A 24213-nucleotide genomic window follows, 5' to 3' on the forward strand; every position below is an offset into this window, starting at 1 on the left:
AGACAATGATATTTTGTCGCTAAACTTAAAATTACTTACTTTAAATATTTGGGATGGCACAAGATATCAAAAATGCAAAATAATTGAAGCAGCTATACAACGTTTTTAAAAATGAACTCATCACATCTCATCACCTACAGCTTCAATTTAAAATTACGCCAAAGAATGATCAGATGCTACATTTGGTCAGTGCTGGTACATGGCACCGAAACCTAGGTTCTGAAGGCTGATAGGATCAATCGCCTAGATGCATTTGAGATGTGGTTGCATAGGAGTGTTTCGAATGCCTTGGACAGCGATGCAGACCATCGAAATTGTGTTAAATAGAACAAATGCCGTTCGTGAGTTACTGAAAACTATTAAAATCAGAAAAATTCCATACGTAAGACATGTTTTTAGAGGAGACCGGTAAAGAATCGTTCAGCTTATCATGAAAGGTAAAATCTAGGGTTGCGGAGGAATTGGAAGGAAGCAAATGTCATGGCTTAAGAACATTAGATAGGGTGAGAAATAGAACATAACTTCTTAATCCACTTGCAGGAAGGATTAGCAGGACAAACGTAAAAAGTCTCATTCACTTTACAGCACCTACATTCATCCGTTATAGAGTAAAGATGGACTGCCTCCTAAAGGACTCTCAGAAACAAAAGTACCGAACATCTTTAGAACTCTTTAGTACCGAACATTAAATCTTGCTGAATGCAAAAACGAAAGTGCAGATATAACGAGGAGTGAGACGACCAATGAGTCCAATCGTCGCGAATAAAAGGTATATCAGGTGTGAGCGGAGAGCTTATATACAGCAAGTCTGCAGAAAGTTCCGAAGACTTGTATATTCTTTAAATGACCTACAATAAACCAATTAACTGCAATACGATCAGGATGTGGACTGTGGACTTAATAATCTTACATAATGTTAGGGAATTAGATTAACATTCAATTTTGTCTATAAAACAGCGTAGATTAAAAATGCTCATTACTATAAAAGACTATGTACATCTTTGCAACCTACATTCTTAAATATATTCTAAAATAAATAATGTAGAAAAAATATTTTAACCTTTTTCCATATATTGAGGATACGCCTGTGAAGGTGAAAGAACGGCGCCGCATCACAGCGTGAGGCAACGCCCTTTTCGCAGGGAAATTGTTACGTATTGCGTTTTCCCTTTTTGTTCTCGCCTCTACTTCAGACAATATGGCTCTAATTAAGTGGCTTTCATGCCGCTTTTAGTATGATGCGGAGAACAAATCATCGGTCATACATTTGATATTTTTTTATAATTCACTAAATAGTTTCAAAAGGAACCGCACAGGATGAACGTTTTAGGGAAAGAATGTGGTCATCAAAAAATCAAAAATTGTTAAATGACTGTTTTCGCTAAAATTTAGCAACTTATCTTTACTACAACTGAATTTGGTGGTCTTATTTTGTACAGTAGATAAAGTAAAACGATTACTACTTAATCGCAATGCCGAAAAAGCCAATAGGAAAGAGAACAATACAAGGCATTTATTAGGGCACCGAGAAATCTATAATAACAGCACTCAGACCTTGGAGGCTTCGATAGTATTGACTAATTTCTTTCACTTTTTCCAGTTCTTTACTTGTTCTCTCCAGTTTCTTGTTCCCATTTTTCAATGTCAGTCCGTACGGCATCAAATCACTTCCTTCGTGGTCTCCCTCTTCTTGTCTTTCTTTGTTCTCCGGCTTATAAAACTTTCTCTGTTATTTTTGGTCTCTTATACGTCTCCATCAGCTCCTGGTTTGTTCTTCTGCACCATTCCCCGTTAGCCTCCTTTGTAACACCAAAAACTTTTCTCAAGATTTTCCTTTCCAAGTCTCTAATATTTTTTCTTCATCCATTGTCCAAGTGTCACATACATACAACACCGTTAGTCTCACTATTGTCTCGTAAGTTCGAATATTCGCTGCTGTTAATACGTCTTTTGCCTTCAAACCGTTTATTTATTGTTCCCTCTTCGCTTTTTTTTATTTGAAACTGTTACTCCAAGGGACTCAAATTCGATTAAATTCTCAAATTCCCTCTCATTCCCATGGTCGATTTATTTCCTCCTGTATTTTCCCCTCTCATTTCCGTGATGCAAAGGCGTATATTATTCGTCGTCTGTGAAATAATGAATGTATTCCACAGTTTTGCATCATACTGTATACATTCAATACTGTACATCAACCTACAAACTGAAAGTACGAGCAGCAAATTCTGTCTATTCCACCGCATTACATATTTATAGTTCTCCCTTTCTCAAGTACATTCAAACACTCCCATTTTTAACTTTTCTCGGTTAAACAATGGAAGATATTAACGTTGACCTATTTTTCAGTCATCGTTTCCAACCTTTCCTTGACATGAGCTTTTTTACTCAACAGATCTAAGTCGGTTTTTATTAATACGTCTGTCCAACTGTCCGTCACATTTTGCATAAAACTGAAGTAGTCTAATAAATCGAAATGCGAGAGAGTCAAATACCTCCGCATGACATCAGTTATCTTGTTTCACAATAGTTCCAAAAACGGAGAATTTACATACCGAGTGAACCATGATCATGCAGTAGATCTTTTTTGTTATGTTTAATGACTTCTCTAAGGGAAACTTTTAACTTTGATTTTTTTTATTTCATAATATATTTAATCGTTTGTTTATTTTTAATCTGAATTCTTATACGTCTTCAGGTATTGGGGTATTGGGAAAGAGCATTGAGATCTTCTTCACAACTGAAAGATCCACCTGGCCTGCAAAATATGCTTCCTCAGCTGTTATGCCCTCTTCATTTGATAAAAAACGCTTTCCACGCATGCATTTCTTAGGTGTTGAAACAGTTGAAAGTCGCTAGGGGCAAAATCTGGTGAATACGGTAGATGCTTCAAGAATTGAAACTTTATTTCATGGATTTTAGGTATTGTCAAAATCAGTGTTGCCAATCGGCGGATAATTATCCGATTTGCGTACCTTTTTGAGAGTTGTCGTATCTTCTTCGTATCTTTATATAAATCGGATATTTGCGGATATTTTTCAGTGTATCTACCATCGATTAAAACTTTCTCATCCATATATTCCCAACACCAACAACACATTAATTTTGTTTGGTTCCACCCAAATTTTTATAAATAGCCTATACTGGATGAATGTTAGTGACATCCGATACTTTTCATCTTTTGACAAAAGGGACATGTGGCCGATTCTTTTGTTTAGAATTTAAATGCACAAGTGCATCCACTTGAGGCATACTAATCCAATTCAAATTTCCAAAACCGTCTGCCGTCCGATGTTATTTATGAGTTTTTAGTTTTTAGTCTTTAATGAAATCTCTTTTAAAAAAAGTCTTTTATTTTCATTTTATGTAGTGCAGTGCTTAAGTAAACGTTTCCAGATTTCTCGGACATGAGATGTAGTTAAATCTAGATCTTTTTGTAAAGTTCTATCAAATCTAATATCTTAAACAAAACCATTTCATCAAAACATGTTATACTTACCTAATTATATTTATGATTTTTTTGAGGAATGTAATGGTACTATGCAGAAAAGAACTTTCCGACACAGAAACGTCACTTTTCTGCACACTACTGTCAGTTATTCTGTGAGAAAATATTAAGTTTGTTAACATAAAATTGTGCAGAATAATGCATTTGGAATAGTGGTTGTAGAAAAATCTACTTATTTGAGACTAGTATTATCTAGATATCTACTAATTAACTCAAAAATCCTTCAAATTTTTTGAATATTAAAATTATTTAGTCGGGCATTAACGTTGAACGCACCACTGGTATTATGGATAATAACTTTGATAACTTAATAACTAAAAGACTGTCAAATACATTTCTGTTGTTTTAGTTGTAATAAATCTTTAGTTGTTAAAAGAGCGTAGGCGCAAAATTTCGGAACAATAATCTTTAAACGTATTCATTTTTTTTCGAATCCTGAGAAAACTAATAAATATTTTTGAAAAATTTGAACGCAGAATGAAAGATTACATTATTGCCGAGGGCTGAAAGTCACTTAGAATAAACAAAATGTTTCTTTTGAATGAGATATTTGAAATTAAAAATCACACTTAATATTCTCTTCTCCTTTTACCCCTGTAACGTATTAGAATAAAAATTATAGAAGTCTTCAGGGACTTTCGGCCCTCGGTAATAATGTAATATTTCATTCTGCGTTTAAATTTTTAAATAGTACTTATTAGCTTTCTCAGGACTCGAAAAAAATAATACATTTTAAAAGCATTGACCAGAAATTTTGCGCCTATGCTATTAATGTAGCTGTAGTTTATTTTGTATTGATTTATTTATTATTTATTTTTCCAGTACCTAGTTTTAGGTAGTTATTACGTTTTAATAAAATAATATTTAAAAGTGTTTTTTTTTTACTTAAATATAATAAATTAATATAACGATCCAAATAATGAAATATTTAGATTTATTTATTTATTTAGAATTTAACGCTTACGATAATACAAAATACGAATAATATAATAATAGTAAGTAAATAGTATTTACGTACATGAATTAGGTAATAATCAGCTAGGATACGAGGTTTCATCTATAAACGAAAATTTTTAAACTGTGAAATAGAGAATCCAGTAGATTAAAGGGCCGGTTTTTCGAACGCTAATCAGAAATGGAATCAACTGATCATTATCAAATATTTAATTACTGTCAATGTCAACTTTGATTGGGTTGCTGAAAACACAATTGATTACAATTATGAGATTATTTGATTAATTAATCAATTATGTTAATAATTGTTACGTTAATTGATGAATAATAATTAATTGACGAAGCAAGTTTTCAATCCTAATAGTAAATTAATAATATTGAAAAATATTAAAAATCACTAAAAGATTTTTAAATTGAAAACTTATTGGTACATTTTCATGGTAACACCTCCAAGACTTCTATAATTTGCAAGTCATATGGATGCTGCAGTGAAGACGAAAGGGAAGGAATTCTACACCTTGCAATTCACATCCCCCGTCTGCAGCCGGCAAAGTTCCAACTGAAAAATGCACCTGGTTACTCTAGGAAGTAATACGAAAAATAAAATAAAAATGGTACACATTTTTATTTTAATAATTAATTGATCAATCAATTATGTTAATTATCATAATGATAATTGATTACAATCAACTGATTGGCGTACGAACAACGGATTTTGTTATTTGATGGTTGTTAAGGGGACTAAAAGAATAACATTGGCAACATTGATTTTCGTGACAAATCGGATATTTTTCAAGCCATCATCGGATAATCTAGGGAAATGCGATTGGCAACACTGGTCAAAATGCTCATATGACACGGGGTGCATTGTCCTGATAAAAAATAATTTTTTTCTACAAATCATGTCTTCACGAATTTTTTCTTTCGGCTGATCTGAAAGTTTAAAATAATATTCAGAATTTATTGTTGTACTAGTTTTTAAGTAATCAACGGAAAAAATTCCTTTCGTTTACTAAAAATCTGATGTTAAAATCTTTCTTGGCCGATTTTTTGATACGAACCCGTTTCGGAGTTGAAGAACAAGGGTCACACCACTCTTTCGCCTCTTGTTTTGATTTAGGATCATGGTGATAGACCCAAGTATCATCCGTATTGGTGAATTAACGACAAAATCAATTTTTATTCTATTTTTAGCGTTTTTTGACACCCATTGTTAACACAGCTTTCTGAAATCCAATCCTCAATCAAAACGATTCAGTTTATTTTATGGGATATTGTCATATGCAGTTTTCAAGTTAACAAATATACTTCCTGGTTAGTGACAACTTTCTTTTCAATAATCTGTGCAAGGCATCAATAGTTCAATTCATTTCCTATTTTACCTTTCACCATTTTTTCCTATATTTTACTGACTGAATTTGTCACACCGATGCCTCTCTAGTTGTCACTCTCATCCCTTCTGCCTTTCTTATGCATGGTAGATATAAATGATGAAACAGTATAATATAATGTACCATTATCTATGTCATTACAATTAATTTGATCAATGATAACATTTTAGTAACGCTACTATGCTTCACCCTGTTAAGGCATGTATCATGCCTCGACATTTCAAAATGGCCCAAGTGAAATTGAAAAATTTAAGTCGGCGGTGGTTTTTTGCCCAACCCGAGCACTATTTGTCAAAATAACAATGTAAATTGTGAAAGTGAAGGTGGTGCCCCCCGTGAAGAGTTCTTAAAAATATCTATCCATTCAACCTGTGACACTCAAAAATTAATGGCTGTAGGCTAGATTCGAGCTTGTCTGCATTTCGACGTGTTATTTGGTCGTATTTTAAAATTATGGACTATATTGGCTGCTTTACATAATATCAAGCCATCTTATCGTATTACATTGTAATTTACACTGCTCCACATGACACTTATTTTTGACATTTTCATAAACTGAATAAAGAAAACAACTCCTATTTTGGATTAGGGATGAAATAGTCCAGATAAATAAGATTTTTCTCGTGACACATCCCCCTCCAGGCCGAAACCAAATTTTTTGCGTAGTATGGACATCTATAGTAATAGCGTATATTATGTTTCCTATAGCTATACTGCAGCCGATTTTGATGATATACAATAAACAAATAAATATCAAAAAACGGTAAACTTTCGCTTTTTTTGTCTATTACTAAAAAGTGAAGTATTTTAAACAAATTTGAAAATAATAAACTTATAAATCGTATAAAAAACTTCAATATGGCGTTCGTTAAATATGTCTTTCGTTATTTGTTGCTTAGAAAATTGCAAAATAAGTCATAATTTGAGATTTTATAAATGTTCATAACTTATTGAAAAATTAAGTTAGAACCTTCTTTATTACACGGAATGCTGATACTTCTTGTGCTTAAATTATATTTTAAATTTTAAAGCAATTGGTCAAATAGTTTAAAAATTATTTAATTTGTTTATCCCAAATTTATTTTTTTTGCAACACTATATAGTCAGAAAATTATGAGGTTACAGTAATACTTCGGACAGTTTATGAAAGAAGAACATTTATAATATTGACTTAATTAAAAAAATGACAAAAAGTAATTTTAAACGGTGTAAAATTATTTTGCAAAAACATATCGATTTTTTGCTTACTTATAAACAATTAGAATAACTCTTTAACCGTTACCCGTAGAAAAATTATTTTTTCATATTTAGAAAGACTGAATTTTTATACACATTTAGAAAGAAAAAGAATTGTCCTTAGGGACGAAGTTAGCCGCCGCCCCCCCGTTTTTTTAATTCACATGTTCTTGCAAAATAATTTTGCAATATTTAGAACTATTTTTTGTCATTTTTTTAAATTAAATTAATAGTGTAAATCTTCTTCTTTCATAAACTATCCAAAGTATTACTGTAACTTCATCATTTTCTGACTTATAGTGTTGCAAAAAAAAATTAATTTGGGATGAACAAATTAAATAACATTTAAACTATTTGACTAATTTCTTTGAAATTTAGGGTACGATTTAAGCACTAGAAGTCTCAGCATTCCGTGTAATAAGAAGGTTCTAAGTTAATTTTTGCATAAGTTATGAATATTTATAAAATCTCAAAATTTATGATATATTTTGCAATTTTCTATGCAACCAATAAGGATAGACATATTCAGCAAATGCCATATTGAAGTTTTTGTATACGATTTCTAAGTTTCTTACTCTCAAATTTCTTCAAAATGCTTAACTTTTTGCTAATATACGAAAAAAGCGAAAATTTACCGTTTTTTATCTTCATTTGTTTATAACTATTGTAGCGTGATTAGTGTAATTACTTCTAATTACAATAAAACTAGCGGTTCGTAATTTATATACGACTTTATTTTTTATTTATACAAGTTTACTTTACAAACTTTAGCTTAAGACTAACTCTATTTACAAATATGTCCTATTTATATATGCGATACAGATATTCCAGAAATATCTATATATCTCCAGCTATGTCCATGTGACCGCTTGCACGTCATCGTCGCTGCATCGGCGTATCTCGAAACATCGATAGTGTTCTGTCTGTCCGGAGACGGGAGCTGGTATACGAGGGTAGGTCAATAATTATTTTGTTACACTGCTCCCCTCTTAAGATCTGAGCGTCCCGATCAGCAACTCTAGATGGCCCAGGATGGCGGAATCTACAGGATTCTCCAGCTCTGCATACACCCCTAGAAAAGAAGTAACAGTCTACTGTCTTTGAAGGGTATGACATCTTCGGGTTCATGCAACACACAGTAATCCGTACGCCAGTTTCTCTGAAGATCACTTCCAGCATGCTTCTCACAATCTTCCAATCCAGATTTTCTACTGCATGGCCAATTTTTGGTAAAGCCAAATCTTTGATGTCATAATTACAGACCATTTTCTTCAAATTAGTTAGAGCACGCCATATGTTCTCGTAGCTTGGCGTGTCCGTATAAGACTTCCTGGTCACTATATACAGCAAAGATCGAGGACCATCTTCCAATCGCAATACTCTTCCAATTTTAGGTTGTTGATTCCTTAACTCGTCCAGGCGGCCGAACTTTCTATTGAATACGGACGAGATTCCTTTAGTCATCTCGAGGTCTTGTGCAACACAGTGGGCTAGAGAGACGTTTTCTGGAACACCAAACAGATCTTGCTGAACTTCTGTGGTCACGCCGAATCTAGCACTCTTTCTTTCTGCGTAATTTGACATAAATTGATTAAAACTTGGCTGTGCGACATCTTTCATCTCCTGTTGGAGGACTCGTGCTTCTTCTGTTTCATTTGAGCCAGCATATGGTGCAAGACGATTTATGTGAATAACTTTTGGTTTACCGTTTGGCAACTTCTTAATTCTATATATTACGTCATTTATTTTCTTCTTAACTTCATACGGACCTTCCCATTGTCTTTGCAGTTTAGGACACAAGCCTCGACGACGTTGCGGATTATAAAGCCAGACAAGATCACCTACTTCGAAGCTTTCATTCTTGCATCGAGAATCATATTGATCTTTCATTCTGTCACTGGCTATCTGGATGTGTTGTCGGGCAAGTTCATGAATGTTGTTCATTCGTAATTTCAGGCGGTCAACGTAGTCTTCGCCTGCAACATGTTCCTCGGAAGGTCCGCAGCCAAACTCTAGGTCGCAGGGCAACCGAACTTCACGACCCAACATCAGGCAGGTTGGTGTTTGACCCATCGTTCGGTTCATCCTCTCGACCATCCCATCTGATTGAGGATGCAGGGGTGTTGTTCTGGTCTTATTGGCACCAATCAATTTACAAACGTTTTGGAAAAGAGCTGACTCAAAGTTTCGCCCTTGGTCGGAGTGGATCTCCAAGGGAACACCAAATCGGCTAAAGAATTCTTTAACAAGTACCTCTGCAACGGTAGCAGCTTCTTGATTTGGTAATGCATAGGCCTCAGTCCATTTTGTAAAATAATCCATGGCTACCAGGATGTATTTATTTCCAGCATCGGTTTCTGGAAATGGACCTGCAATGTCGATAGCTACTCTTTCCATAGGACTTCCAACATTGTACTGTCTCATGGGTGCTCTCTTTTTACCAACCGGATCATTACCGGATGCACACGGTTCACATTTTCGGCACCATCTCCTTACATCATCTTTACAGTTCACCCAATAGAACCGTTCTCGAACCTTTTGCAGAGTCTTCGTAATACCAAAGTGTCCACCTGATGTACCGTCATGCAACTGACGCAATACTTCTGACACTTTACTTTTAGGTACAATTAACTGAAGCTTAGATTCTGTACCATCATCGTTCTCAAAGGTTCTGTACAGAAGATCATCTTTTAGTACCAGGCAATTCCATTGGCTCCAGTAGGCCTTGACTTCTGGACTACATGCACTAATGTTCTGCCAACTAGGTCTCTCACCTTGCCGCATCCAATCCAATACTCTTTTTATACATGGATCATCTTCTTGGGCGTCTTGTAACTGTTGGGGCTGCCATTGCTCATTAATTACGGTGGTTCGTCTCACGGGGCAAAATCGTTCCTCTAATTTGGCACAGTGATTACAATTCGCACTGCATGGTCGTCTCGAAAGGGCATCAGCATTTGAACCAACTCTTCCAGCCCTCTTCATGCGTCTCTTCGGCATCGTGTCACGAATCACCCTCCGTACCATTTCCACCACACGTTCATCTTTTCTCTTATCGCCTTTTTCCACGGTTATTACTCGATTGTTTCGTGAAGCTTGGCTAGCTGCTTCGTGTTCCAATGCAATAGCAAGTGCTTCATCTAAAACTTTCGGTCTTGCTAGTCGTAAAGCTTTCTGTAGTTCATTATCTTTCAGCCCATTGACGAAGGTATCTACTGCAATTTCTTCTAAAACGCTGTCTGGCACCTCTGGATAAGCCAACCGCACCACACGAGCCACATCTGCTTCAAATTCTTGCAGATTCTCACTTGCTCGTTGACTTCTACTTCGCAGTTGTGCTTTGTATACTTGTTGTAGATGGGCATCTCCATAGCGTTTTTCTAGACGAGTGAACAAGGTCTGGTAACATTTTTCTTGACCCTTAGGAATTGATCTTAATATATCTGCAGCATCACCTCGCAAAGCAGCAGTCAAGGAAACAGCCTTTTCTTGTTCGGTCCAATGGTTGGCGGTCGCAATAGCTTCGAATTGTCTAAGGTATATGGACCAAGAGGACTTCCCATCGAATGGTGGTAATTTAAATCTCATATGATGCGATGTTTCGTCTCTCGGTGTTTCATCCTTCACTACAAGATCTAAAGCTACTGCATTAACTGATGGTTGTACTTTTGTATCAGTTATCATGCTCTCTAGTTGTTTGATCTTCTCTTCTAGCATTTCTTTATTGTCGTCTACACTTTTCTGTATCTTATCGAATGTTCTGGAAACTTCTTCAAATTTCTCGTCGGTCTGTCTACAAACGTCTTTTATTACTTGAGAAACACTTTCAAATTTCTCATCGATCTTTTGAGAAACACTTTCAAATTTCTCGTTGTTCTGTCTAGAAGTTTCATCGATCTTTTGAGAAGTCTCGTCGATCGTTTCAGAAACAGTTTTTAATTTCGATAAGATTACTTGTTCTGCTGACTGGAAGTGGAACGTCTCTGGGTCATCTCCGTTCTTCGTGAGGACATCCTTGAGTCGTGCTTGTAGGACTATCTTGCACCCACTGCTGTCTAATTCGTACTCTTCTAATTGTTCACGGAGCTGTTTTATGGTCAGTTCTTGTAGCAACATCTTTGGTCGGCACACACGTACTTTTCAAAATGTCTAAGTCTTTCCGAATACCGAACAATCAACGCACTTCAATTATTAACGACGAATAAAGTTCAAAAGTCTTTTAAAAGTCTTTCCGAATACCGAACAATTAACGCACTCCGATTATTCTCGACGAATAAAGTTCAAAAGTCTTTTTTTTTTACTTTTCATTTATTTACACTCCACACCGTTAACACCACTGTAGCGTGATTAGTGTAATTACTTCTAATTACAATAAAACTAGCGGTTCGTAATTTATATACGACTTTATTTTTTATTTATACAAGTTTACTTTACAAACTTTAGCTTAAGACTAACTCTATTTACAAATATGTCCTATTTATATATGCGATACAGATATTCCAGAAATATCTATATATCTCCAGCTATGTCCATGTGACCGCTTGCACGTCATCGTCGCTGCATCGGCGTATCTCGAAACATCGATAGTGTTCTGTCTGTCCGGAGACGGGAGCTGGTATACGAGGGTAGGTCAATAATTATTTTGTTACACTATGTATATCATCAAAATCAGCTGCAGGAAACATATAGGTTATTATTATAGATGTCCATACTACTCAAAAAATTTGGTTTCGGCCTGGAGGGGGTTGTGTCACCAACAGGATATTTTTTTTCCTTATTTCTCTGAACTAAAAGCCTTAGCCTTGACTTAAACGGTCCGCTATACTGAAAAAATTAATAGCAAATTATATTCTCCCAATATTTGAAGTACTGTCCAAGACAAGCAAAAATACGGTTTTAACTGATACATACTGAAAACATTACTTCTTTGCAGTGTAATCAAGAACTATGTATATTCACAATCATTGTTGTCGGTATCTTCATTAGGATTGTAAATTCACATTCCCGCACACTTTTTCCCAAATTGCAGAAGTAGCAGTATTAATTCTTGGAATATACTTTCTAGAAATACGTGTGCATGATTCAGGCTGTATCAAAGCCTGGTCTAAAATGATTATTTATCGAATTGCATAAACCAGGTATTATGACCGGTAAGCACTGTGTAAAATCTTAAATACCATCACCATCTATAGGAGTGCTATTTACATTATTTTAGTGCGAGAAGACAGTGATATATTCCATCAAAGATAATGATCAAATGAGAATGAAGAAATTAGGTTTTCAAGTGGCGATTTATTTGTTTCACTTACGTTTTCTGCACAACCTGACTCGGAATTTATGGATATAAGACTTAATAGACTTAATTTACAATAATTTATTTATACGCTGACTGTTAGGAATTGAAATACTTAATAAACTAATAAAATAATCTAACAGCAATAACTGATTTTTGATAGGCTGCATTCATTCAAAAGTTAATATTTTTAGAAAACTTAAAAAGTTCTCTTCTAAAAATTTGGTTTGGGTTGAATGTTTTCCTGAATAAAATAGTAGGTTAGTAAATAAAATAAGTCTTGGTCCTGAGCGCAACTGAAGTGTTATACGTGCTCTGATTGGTTAATTACAATGACATGTCAATAATTGTTCAATATGTCGGTTATAGTTAAACAAATGTTGTGTATATTAGTTTTTATTGTTGTGAGGACAGAAACAAAAGCAAGTTTATAATTGTAGTGACTTTTTAAATTGTTTTTAAAAGCAACAGGTACGTAATTGTAAATGTTTCAGTATTGTAATAAAAAATTACATAGGTACCTATTTTGAGAATGTAAAATGTAAGTACCTACCTTGTAGGTAAGGCTTTCATTTACATAATTTGATTACCAACAAAATTTCTACCAATCTTCATATAATATATTGTTTTCTTACTCTATGTTTTGTTGTATTTTAATATTTTAATTCCACAAAAATCAAACTAATTTGATTAAATTCAGAACTGTCAAAAAATTTAAAACGTTCAGTTGGTCAATCTTCCCACATGACGGGCGTAGCTAAATGCTAAGGCGCTTTGATTTCCAACCAAATCACCCTAACATAAGCGGGTTCGATCCCCGATGCAAATTTTTATTTTTTTACACATTTTATGAGTTTAATATAAAAAAAAAATATTAAAATGTAAAATATTAAACTGTTTAAAATATATTAATTTCGTTGAAATCATATAATAGAAGTATAACTTCTTACGTGCATACAAAGTACACACACATTCTTTTTTTAAATAACGATATATTTGAAAAATATCAAAAAGTTTTTTCATAAACTTGTTAACATGAAACTGTCTTTAATATTGAACAAAAAAAGTAGAAAAGGTAGGTAAACAGAAACTTTTTGTTTAGTCTAAGGGACTTTCGGCCCTCGGTAATAATGTAATCTTTCATTCTGCGGATATATTTTTAAAAAATGTTCATTAGTTTTCCCAAGATTCGAAAAAAATCAATGCATTTAAAAATCATTGCAGCCGAAATGTTGCGCGTACGCCCTTAAAATTTAAAATCGTATAATAGTATCAGCAACAATATAATACATTAACAATTTTATAACATTTAAATGATTTTCATCCATATATTTTTAGTGGGTTTAATCATGAATACTTAGTACAAGCACTAAAGATGGAATTTTCATTCCGAAATCATCTTGTGATGTAGCCCGAAAGGGATCTTTTTAATAAACCTACCTTCTATAAAGGATTTTTTTAATAAAATTATTTTAAATATCGAAAAATCCTTTAGATCGGCCTTTGTCTTGTGGCGCACATATTTTCGAAGCAATGGCCGTAGAAAACGTTTGACTCATTCTACAATAATTTTGATCCGTGAGCCGAAATCTGTTCAAAAAGTGCGGGCTTCTTTAAGCGCGATCTTCGAGTGCTATTAAGTCACTCTCGCTCGAGAAAGAGAAAGACATAAGGAAAGAGAAGTGAGCCTCTGGCCAAAACGAGTTTATCCTCGGAGTGCAAGATCACGGTTCGAGAGGTTAACGACAACTGAAATTGTTCTTTGGAAATAACTTGATAAAACGATTTTGTATTTTGATCACCGACGGTCGGTCGAGTCGGTCTCAATTTTATTTCTGTAGTTTATCTTAAAAGGTGTCATCTCAAAATATCGCTGATGATTTCTTTCTGTAATGAATATTAAACCAAGAAAATTAATATTGTTTTGAAGCTATTTTCTACTACTTTTACTGGGGGAATAAGCCACAATTTTACTTTAATAGTTATAGAATAGAATAGAAATATGCTTTATTGCCATGAAAAATTTTACAATTTTATCGACAAAGCTTATAAATAGTAAAAAAAAACAAAACAGTAACAATCCAATTTACTAAAATTACATAAATCGTCAATAAGTTAAATGAAATAAATAAATAAATTTAGTTATTAAATAAATTTAAGTTATTTATGATATAAGTGTTAAAAGTACACGTTTAAGGCACGCATGTGAAAGTTTGCAGAATGAGCGATAGCGAGTTCTGCAATTCACATGAGTGCCTTAAAAATATACTTTTTAACACGCATATCATACAATATTTTTTCTACAAACGTAATTACAGGACAATATCTACAAAAACTTTTACTTGAACTTGACTGACATTCCATTTTTATATTTTTTTGACATTACATCAAAATTGTCTATACGGTCAATACGAACTGCAGTGCCTTAAAAATATTTTAAAGCACTAGTGCCTTAAAGTAACATTTTTAACGCACGCATGGAGTGCTAAAAATTGCATTTTTAACACGGTTGTAGAAAAAATAGATTTATGTTAATGTTTCGATTTCCGCTTCGAAAGTCGTTCCCAAAAGACTTCATTTAGAACGATTTTCTAATAGGTGAGGGAATGAAGCGATAAACCTATCAAATTTTTGCAGTTGTATCAATGAAACTTGTAGCATTCGATTCGTAAGGGCCTTAGGAAACTTTGTGAGCTAAAGTGATGACGACAAAATGAAAATTGCATTATTGAACAAAGAAAATGCATATTCCAAAATTCATTTCGAAGTGATAACAAATGATAAATTTGTAATTTGGAAATCATTGACGGAAATCAGTTATCAGTTCAATATTACTACTCGGGGGTTTGGACTCACTAAACACCAATATCATAACAGCAATTATCTGTGAGGTATGGAAATTCGATATAAAATCAATGCAAATACGTTCTTCTTGTAGTGCCTATCCGTTTCGGATGTTGGCGACCATCATGGCAATCTGTACTTTGCACACTGCTCTAAAAAGATTTGTAGTGGTTGTGTTGTACCATGTGCGTAGATTCTTCAGCCAGGAAATCCTTCGCCTTCCTGGTCTTCGTTTTCCCTCCACTTTTCCTTGCAAGATTAGTTGCAGTAGTCCATATCTTCCGGTGTTTCTCATGATGTGACCGAGGTATTCGATTTTGGCTGATTTATTTTGATTAACAGCTCTTTTTCTTTTTGCATTCTCAACAAAACACCCTGATTAGTAATGTGGTCGGTATAGGATATTTTCAGGATTCGACGATAAAGCCACATCTCAAAAGCCTCAATTTTCTTGCAGGTGGCGTCTGTGAGAGCCCATGACTCAACTCCGTACAACAGTATAGGAAAGATATTATAACATCGCAGTAACCTGACTTTTATGGGCAATGATAAATCATGACATTTGAATAACTTAGCCATTTTTTTGATTAGCCATTTTTGCAAATACGTTACGGGTTTTTGATCAGGAATATCATGAAGGCGATGGGCTCTTAGGCAGCTAGTGCTCAGGACGGATAATGTTTGGACATTCGATACAAAATCAGTGCAAAGTCGGTACTGGATGGTTTTGGGGTCGTTGAACACTAATATCATGTCGGCGATGGTATGCAGGGCAACTGGTACCCCGGGTTATGGGTCTCATTTCCTGGAGTTATATAAAAAAACTATTAACTATTATATAAATTACTTTCATTCGACTCGTCAAAGAATTCGAGCTAGATATAATAGATTTTGACAAGAGCTATGACCTTGTAAATAACACGTAAACTTGTGTACTGAATGGGCATGACTCATAGCTCTTGTCAAAATCCATTACCTTACCTCTAACGTGGTCGGTAGAAAATCTCTTCTGGATTTGATGATAAAGTCACATTTCTAAAGTCTCAATTTTCTTGCAAGCCGCCTCTGTGGGAGTCCACGACTTAACTCCGTACAACCGTATAGGAATGATGTTTTTACTTCTATTCGTTGACCATTGACACTGATTTGTTCAAATTGATGTTTCTTCTTAGAGATCTTCATACATTTTGGTTTTCTTAATATTTAGTGAAAGTCCATATATCTGGTTTACTTCTGTGATCTGGAGGGCCTCATAACTGTCAGCGAATATCACCGTATCGTCCGCGTATCTAATGTTATTGATACATTCTTTGTTAATTAAATTCCGGCTTCAACATCATCTACTGCTTCTTAAAAGATTTCCTCAAAGTCTAGGTTGAATAACAGAGGTGATAGTGTACATCCCTGTTGGACTCCACGTTTGATTTTGATCTCATCGGATTTTCCTGATCTGTACGGATAGAAGTTGTTTGATTCCAGTAAAGATTGCTAATAATTCTTAAATCATAGGTGCTTATGCTAATATTTTTGTTAATATCTCCATCAGCTTGTCGTGCTTTACTGTATCGAACGCTTTGTGCTAATCAATGAAGCATGCAAGATATTGTAATTCACGTCTCTACATCGTTGAAATAGCACTTGTATTAGACAAGCCGAAAACGGCGGGTTCGTTGGAAAAATATTCCCATGAGATTTTTTTTTATAATCACATTCGTGTGAGACACCCCAGAATAAGGTTCAAGAAGTCGCCCACGCGAAAAGTGGTCCAATTTTTTTTAACAATTTTTTTTTAAATCAAATTGCAAAAATCAATATTTTCGGCCCAGAGAATTTTTTTTTAGATTTTTCGGACTATTCCCGACAGAAAAGGTCTCTTATAATTTTTCTCTAAAGTTGATCGTGTTCGAGTTATAAGCAATTTAAAATTTGAAAAACGCGAAAATTGCCATTTTTAAGATTTAATAACTCGGTTAAAAATGATTATTATGAAAGTCAGAGAGTGACTAAATGAAATTTAAAGCCCCCTTCATGATCCTGAAGAAATTGGTGTCATTAATTTATTACTAAGCTGTATTTTTAATTATTAATAATAATGAGTGGTAAGATCGTATTGACGCGACTGTAAATGTGAGTGCGAATGAGATGCGCCATTGGACTGCCTGAATGACATCTCTTTCGCACTCATCATGGACGGCCGCCTAATACGTGCATGGCGCTAATTATTTTTACTTAAAAATAACAGCGTAGTAATCAAATAATCACGAAAATTTTTTCAGGATCTTGTAGGGGGGGCTTTAAACTTTGATTTAGTTACTCTCTGACTTTCATAATAATAACTTTTAACTGAGTTATAAAGCCTTGAAAATCGCCATTTTCCGTTTTTTTAAATTTTAAAATGCTTTTACCTTGAAAACGATTAACTTTAGAGAAAAATTATACGAGACCTTTTTATCCAGAATGGTCCAAAACACCTAAAAAAAATTGTTCCAGCCAAAAATATTGATTTTTGCAATTTGATTAAAAAAAATTATTAAAAAAAAATTTGGACCACTTTTCGCGTGGGCGACTTCTTGAATCTTATTCTGGAATGTCTCACGAATGTGATTATGCAAAAAAATCTCATGGGAATATTTTCTCCAAAGAACCCGCCGTTTCCCTCTTGTCTATATGCTAAAGAGAGCCTCAGAGATACTTATATTAAAGTATTAGAAATTATCAAAACTCTTGAAACACAAAACAACTCCATTAAGTACATTGTTATTGAAAGAAATATGCGAGAATTTTTCTTGTTTTCATTAGGAAGGCAGACAAATTATTTTCTTTTCGTTTTTTTTAACGTGGGTGATTCGGTTTTATGGTATTATTTTAATTAATTAAACCTGTTTTTATTTTATTATTCATTCATTAACATTTTTAATTATTTTGTTTAAATACTATTTAAATATTCTTGTTTGTATTCTAGGCGTTAATGAAGAAGCATCAAAAAGTAAGTCAAATTTCTACACTTAATTTACTAAATAAAATGCATAACAACAAAAGACATAACATGGAAGATGTTTAGAACATCAAAACACTTCCCTAATGGATTGAGACACTTTAAAATAAACACTGGAGGATCTACGCACCGTTGGCCAAGCGTACCACATCAAAATATGTATATTTCTAATAATTTCTTTGATATCTTTCTGGTCGATAATTACTTTATTGGATAAGATATAATTAAACAAGAAAGGTTAGAAACAGTACATTGTTGCAAGAACAATAGTTCTACTATCAAGACAGTTAATTGTGGTCGGTTTGGCAGATAGTCTCACGGACAGTGTACATTTTTCTCTCTTAAGAATATAGTTATATTAAGCGGTTTAATAACCCTTTATTTTAGAATAGAAATGGTGTGTTTATGGTGTGTGCTAAAGACAGCAGTTTATGGTGAGTTTATGATTTTTTATTTTTTCTTCTTCTTTAAGTACCGTGCCCAAAATTTTAGGCGTGGGTAGCTTCCATGACAATTTGCCGATATCGTTATAGATCTTGCGCGGCATGTAATAATTCATCTGCTGAAAAGCCAGTCAGTCCATTGACGAACGTTTCGGAGCCATGAATATTTCTTCCTACCCGTTCCGCTTTTTCCGTCGGTCTTTCCGTTGAGTATTAACCCGGCACCTGCCACGCGGCTTTGCAAGACGTAAACTGCCACGTGGGGTGCTCAGAGCACCCCTTAAAAATTTTTTGTGATCTACTTGTTTATAAACAAAATAATGTGTTAAGTTATACAAGAATATAAAAAAACATGTTTTATTAACTCATTAGCTACTAATATAATATATAATATTATTATAAAAGTTAAAAAATAAAATTAAAAAGGTGTTATAAGCAAATTACATTATACAGAAAGCTAGAAAATGATATGGATGATACCCAATTTGGGTTTCGCAAAGAACTTGGAACAAGAGATGATGCTTAGATATGAACCTGGATATTTATTCCTGTTTCATCGACTTCGAAAAAGCGTTCGACAGAGTCCGACATGAAAAACTAATAGAATTATTGAAAAACAGAGATATAGACAGACGAGACTTACGAATTATCATCAATCTGTATTGGAATCAAAAGGCTAATATAAAGATAGACGAATAAAAGTCCGAGAATATTGATATAAAGAGAGGGGTAAGACAGGGTTGTGTACTGTCGCCGCTACTGTTTAACGTGTACAGTGAAGCCATATTTCAGGAAGCGATAGCGGAACTAAGTGATGGAATCTCTATAAACGGAAGAATAGTAAATAACATAAGATTCGCTGATGACACCGTTATAATGGCAGACACCCTGGAGTCGCTATAAGAATTGTTAAATATAATTAACGATTATTGCATTCGATATGGACTCAAAATAAGCAAGAAAAAAACTAAATTTATGATTGTCTCAAAAACACAAAATGAAAATGAAAGGTTAATACTAGAGCAAACCCAAATAAAAAAAGTAAAGACATACAAATATCTAGGAACCTGGGTTGATGATAAAAATGACCAAAGCAAAGAAATTAAAGTCCGAATTGAAACTGCAAGGCAAGCATTTATAAAAATGAAGACACTACTTACAAACAAAGACCTTCAGTTGCCTCTCAGATTGAGGGCTCTAAGATGCTACATATTTTCTATATTACTATACGGAATGGAAGCTTGGACATTGAAAAGGCAACACATAAGAAAAATAGAAGCGTTCGAAATGTGGTGTTACAGAAGAATGTTGAAAATTCAGTGGGTTCAAAGGATTACCAATGTTGAAGTGTTACGACGTTTAAATAAGGAGTTAGAAATTATGAACAGTATAAAAACAAGAAAACTAGAATATTTGGGTCACATTACCAGAGGAGAGAAATATGAGCTGCTGAGAGTTATGCAAGGAAGGATCCAAGGAAGAAGAAGCATAGGAAGAAGACGCATCTCCTGGCTGAGGAACCTTAGAGAATGGTTTAACTGTAGTTCATTACAACTGTTCAGAGCAGCATCCAACAAAGTGACCATAGCCATTATGATATCCAACCTCCGCTAGGAGATGGAACTTTAAGAAGAAGAAAGCAAATTACCTACCCATAATAAATGAAGTGAAGAAAAATATCAAAAAAAAATAAGATTTATTGAGTATAGAGGCTATATGTATTAATAATTTAAATCAGTTATTACAATAAAACATGTAAATCTGACCTGTTTATCAAAAACACAAAAAAAATTTAAAACTTAAGCTGCCAGATGATGACACCTCAATTCGACTTTAGAGCTACAAATTCAGAATGACACTAAATATAAATAACCACTTCAAACGCTAACAGATCTATGCTATATAATATTATGGAAAGCTACTATGACGCACAGCACGGTTAAAAAACTTGAAATACCAAATATTGGTATTTCAATTGGGTCCAAAACTGGATATCACAAAATAAGATCGAGAACACGTAGCAGCAAAGTAGGCGGATCCTCAATGCCAATTTTAGGTCTCTATTACACGACACCTTGGACATCCTTCTGAAAGCGGTTCTGGCCTGCCCTATTCTGGATCCAGTAAGCCTAAAGTGAGTTCAAATCTCCTATTACTTTATTTCCTTTCATAATTCTTTCCTCTATTTATAATTCTGTCCTTCCACTTTATTGGATTCTCGTTCCAAGGTATACATAATCAGAGCTTGGCTCGATAACCATATTATTATCATCCTCTAGTTATAACTCATTTTTCTGTCCTATACACATGTATTTTATTTTCTCTATATTGACGTATAGGTCCCATTTTTTGTATTCTCGAAATATTCTTCAGGTCTTGTTACTCCCGAAACATTGACCGGGAAACATTTTGTATTCCCGGTCATAAATATTAGATCATTATTATCCTGGGCAATCACCACGTAATCGTCAGCAAAATGTAGTGTGTATAGTGCTGAGTCGTCGTTTATCTGTATCCCCATGCCAGAACATGATTGTCGCCATTTATTCAAGACCTCATTTATATAGATTTTAAACAGTGTTGGCGATAAGCTGCACCCCTGTCGAAGTCCCTTATTCACCATGAAGCTATCGGATAATCTGTTGATTTTTATGTTTGCTTGAATATTGTTATAGAATTTTTGGCACTGCTCTTATTAAAGTTAAATTAATAGGGGATTTTTCCAGGACTTGCGATAATGTACACAGTGGTACGATATCATACGCCTTACATAGATAGAGATTATTATAATTTCATAAATTTCTAACTTGTCTGGTAAACTGCATAATAAAAAATTAAACTCCCAGATTGTCTCAAAATTATGCGTTTCCTTGATTAAGTAGGCAAAGGAGACAAAGTTGAAAATACGAAAACCAAATTTCAGTAGACTCAAGCAAATACATAGTGTTACTTCAAGTTTCCTTTTCGTCTCAAACAAGAAACTACAATCGCGGAATTAAAAAGACCCTTTTATTCCCTCGGCATATAAGATAGTTCCCTTTTCTTCAAAGTAACTTACTCCATCTGAGCTCGTCACGTACTGCGTACGTAAATTGAGTTATTCGCAAGATACTCTCTTCATCGAACAATCCTCCCAGAGGAGTTTGCACAACACTAATCAGTGTGACGTGAGTGCTGATCAGTCCATAAATAATTTTAGACAGTCTGCATTTTTGTTCGCGACATACAGGGGTGCACATAAGTTGTATTTACAATAATAGAAGTCGTACATAATCAAATCTATAGAAAGTGCGAAACAATCATCGGAGTCGATCAGTTTGGATTTAAAGTCGGCATAGGAACGAGAGAAGCCCTCTTCAGTTTACTAGTTCTCGCCCAAAAATGCTATCACCAACAGAAAAATTTATGTATATGCTTTATAGACCTAGAAAAAGCATTTGCAGGACCTCGCAACCGTTTGCAAGAAGTCATGTTTAGATGGAAAAGACATAAAATTACTAAATAACTTGTACTGAAACCAAAATGCCAGAGTTGGGATCGAAGGTTCCACATCCGCAGAAGTAGAAATTAGGAGGAGAGTTAGACAAGGGTGTGTTCTGTCTCCCCTGCTACTCCGAGCTTCTATTTAAAGAGGCACTGGAGGATTCCAAGGATGGAGTCAAGGTGAATGGCGTAAATACCAACAGCATCAGATACGATGTTGTTTGCGGATTCCGACTTGGGTCTACAACGACTCATCGACAAGACTAACTCGACCTCTGAGCAATTTGGTATAAAAATAAACATTCAAAAAACCAAAGTGATGTCAATCCGAAAAAACCAAAACGTACCTCAACCTTGCACAATAAATGGGCACATTTTAGACCAGGTCAATAGATTTAAGTACATGGGATGTTGGATTGATGTTGGAAGCCTAAATCTTGATCTAGGAATAAGATCGAAACTAGAACAGACCAGAAAAGCTTTCAAAAAAATAAAAGAACTTTCAGAAAAATAAAAAAACTCGAAATTTGACTACGTTTATCAAAATACTACGTCTGGTCGACTATTCTCTATGCAGTTGAGACATGGACCCTTAAAAAATTAACCTCACATTAACCTAACAAATAAATTGGAAGCCTTTGAAATGTGGATCTACCGGAGAATTCTCAAAATTTCATGGACATCGCATACCTCAAACGAAGAAGTGCTGCATAGAATAGGCAGGGAAGAATTTTTCAACACAGTAAAAGTTAGAAAAACATCATATTGTCCTTTTCATGAGCATTTATCAGTGCGTAACAAATGATAGGAAAAAGGGTAAGTCCGTGATAATACACATTTATGACATTTATTCTAACATGACATTTTAGTTAAATCTGACAGTTGTCACATTTTATTTTCAATTTGGAATAAAAACAAATCAAATGTGTTTCTTGCATTTATAAAATGGTATTTTCCGCAAATCGCCAGGAAATTTTGACATTCCTGTCAAAATTTCTTGAAGAAAAAGTCAGGACTTCCTTACTGTAAGGAAATGTCATTTCCTTACTGTAAGGAAATGATATTTCCGTACAGTTGTTAGTGTAATGATATTAGTAAAATGATATTTCCATAGTAACCCAAGTAATTTTATTAGGAATTTCAAAGCACCATTTATTTGGGAATAAAATTATCGCGTTTTTTTTTAATCAATCAATATCTGTCGAATTTTAAACGATTTGCGGAAAAATAGTATGTTTACCTCGTAGGAAAAGCCACATTCCTGGACTCTGTGTTGCTAAGTCTCGGCTTGCGCGTCGACTTAGCAATCTTCACAGTCGTCCAGGAATGTTAAGCTTTTCCTACCCGGTAAACAATGTACTATTTCTTTGATTTGTATAGTCTATATTGTCTTATAAATTATACAGATTATATGTGTAATATTATTATCTAATTAAAAAAAAATTTATTATGGCGCCATCTATCGACAACTAGAATAACTAGAATAAATGTTGTAAATGTCTGTAATCACGGACGTGCCTTTTTTTCTGTCACATACAATTTAATGCGTTAGAAAGAAATCGAAAAACTGTGACGCACTGAAAGATGATCATGAGAAAAAGAATACCTATAGATTTAACTATTTTGATTTGGAAATAAGCCACAATTAAATTGAAAAACTAATTTTATTAACGTTTCGACGCCCAAACCGGATGTCGTCCAAATACAAAATATTACTAAATTAAACAAAAATGTTGTTGCTTAGTAAAAAATTCTTCTAATAATTTATTGTATCTGACTTATTTATATCGGCAATTCAGTCATATATTATATATTTTAAAGTAGAAGACTTTAAAATGATATTGCCAATATTTATGAGTTGGGTTCCTGGGACGACTTTACTGAAAGATATTTCATTCGATTACATGAAATCAACCCCAACCCAAGAATATCCACCACAAAAAATCATAGCATGTGATCTGTCTTTAATGGGGAGGTACTGTGGTTCTTGGGATACAGACAGTATCATATTGAATGATATATAAATGTACTATCAACTTGATGAACACATATTGTCAAAAGTATGCTAA

General features: G+C 34.1%; 1 protein-coding gene across 7 annotated transcripts in view; it reads left to right on the top strand.

Moving 5' to 3' along the window:
- Positions 1-24213, top strand: part of LOC114324427 (ephrin type-B receptor 1-B) — a 968545-nt gene that overhangs the window by 563500 nt on the left and 380832 nt on the right. For 5 of the 7 annotated variants that reach the window (XM_028272269.2, XM_028272268.2, XM_028272273.2 and 2 more), the window contains exon 3: positions 18186-18209. The exons of the other annotated variants lie outside the window; for them this stretch is intronic. In XM_028272269.2, the coding sequence (XP_028128070.2) occupies positions 18186-18209 (24 nt within the window). The remainder of the gene's footprint in view (positions 1-18185; positions 18210-24213) is intronic. 7 annotated transcript variants of the gene reach the window in all.

The sequence above is a fragment of the Diabrotica virgifera genome, chromosome 3, assembly GCF_917563875.1.
Source record: "Diabrotica virgifera virgifera chromosome 3, PGI_DIABVI_V3a".
Lineage (NCBI taxonomy): Eukaryota > Metazoa > Arthropoda > Insecta > Coleoptera > Chrysomelidae > Diabrotica > Diabrotica virgifera.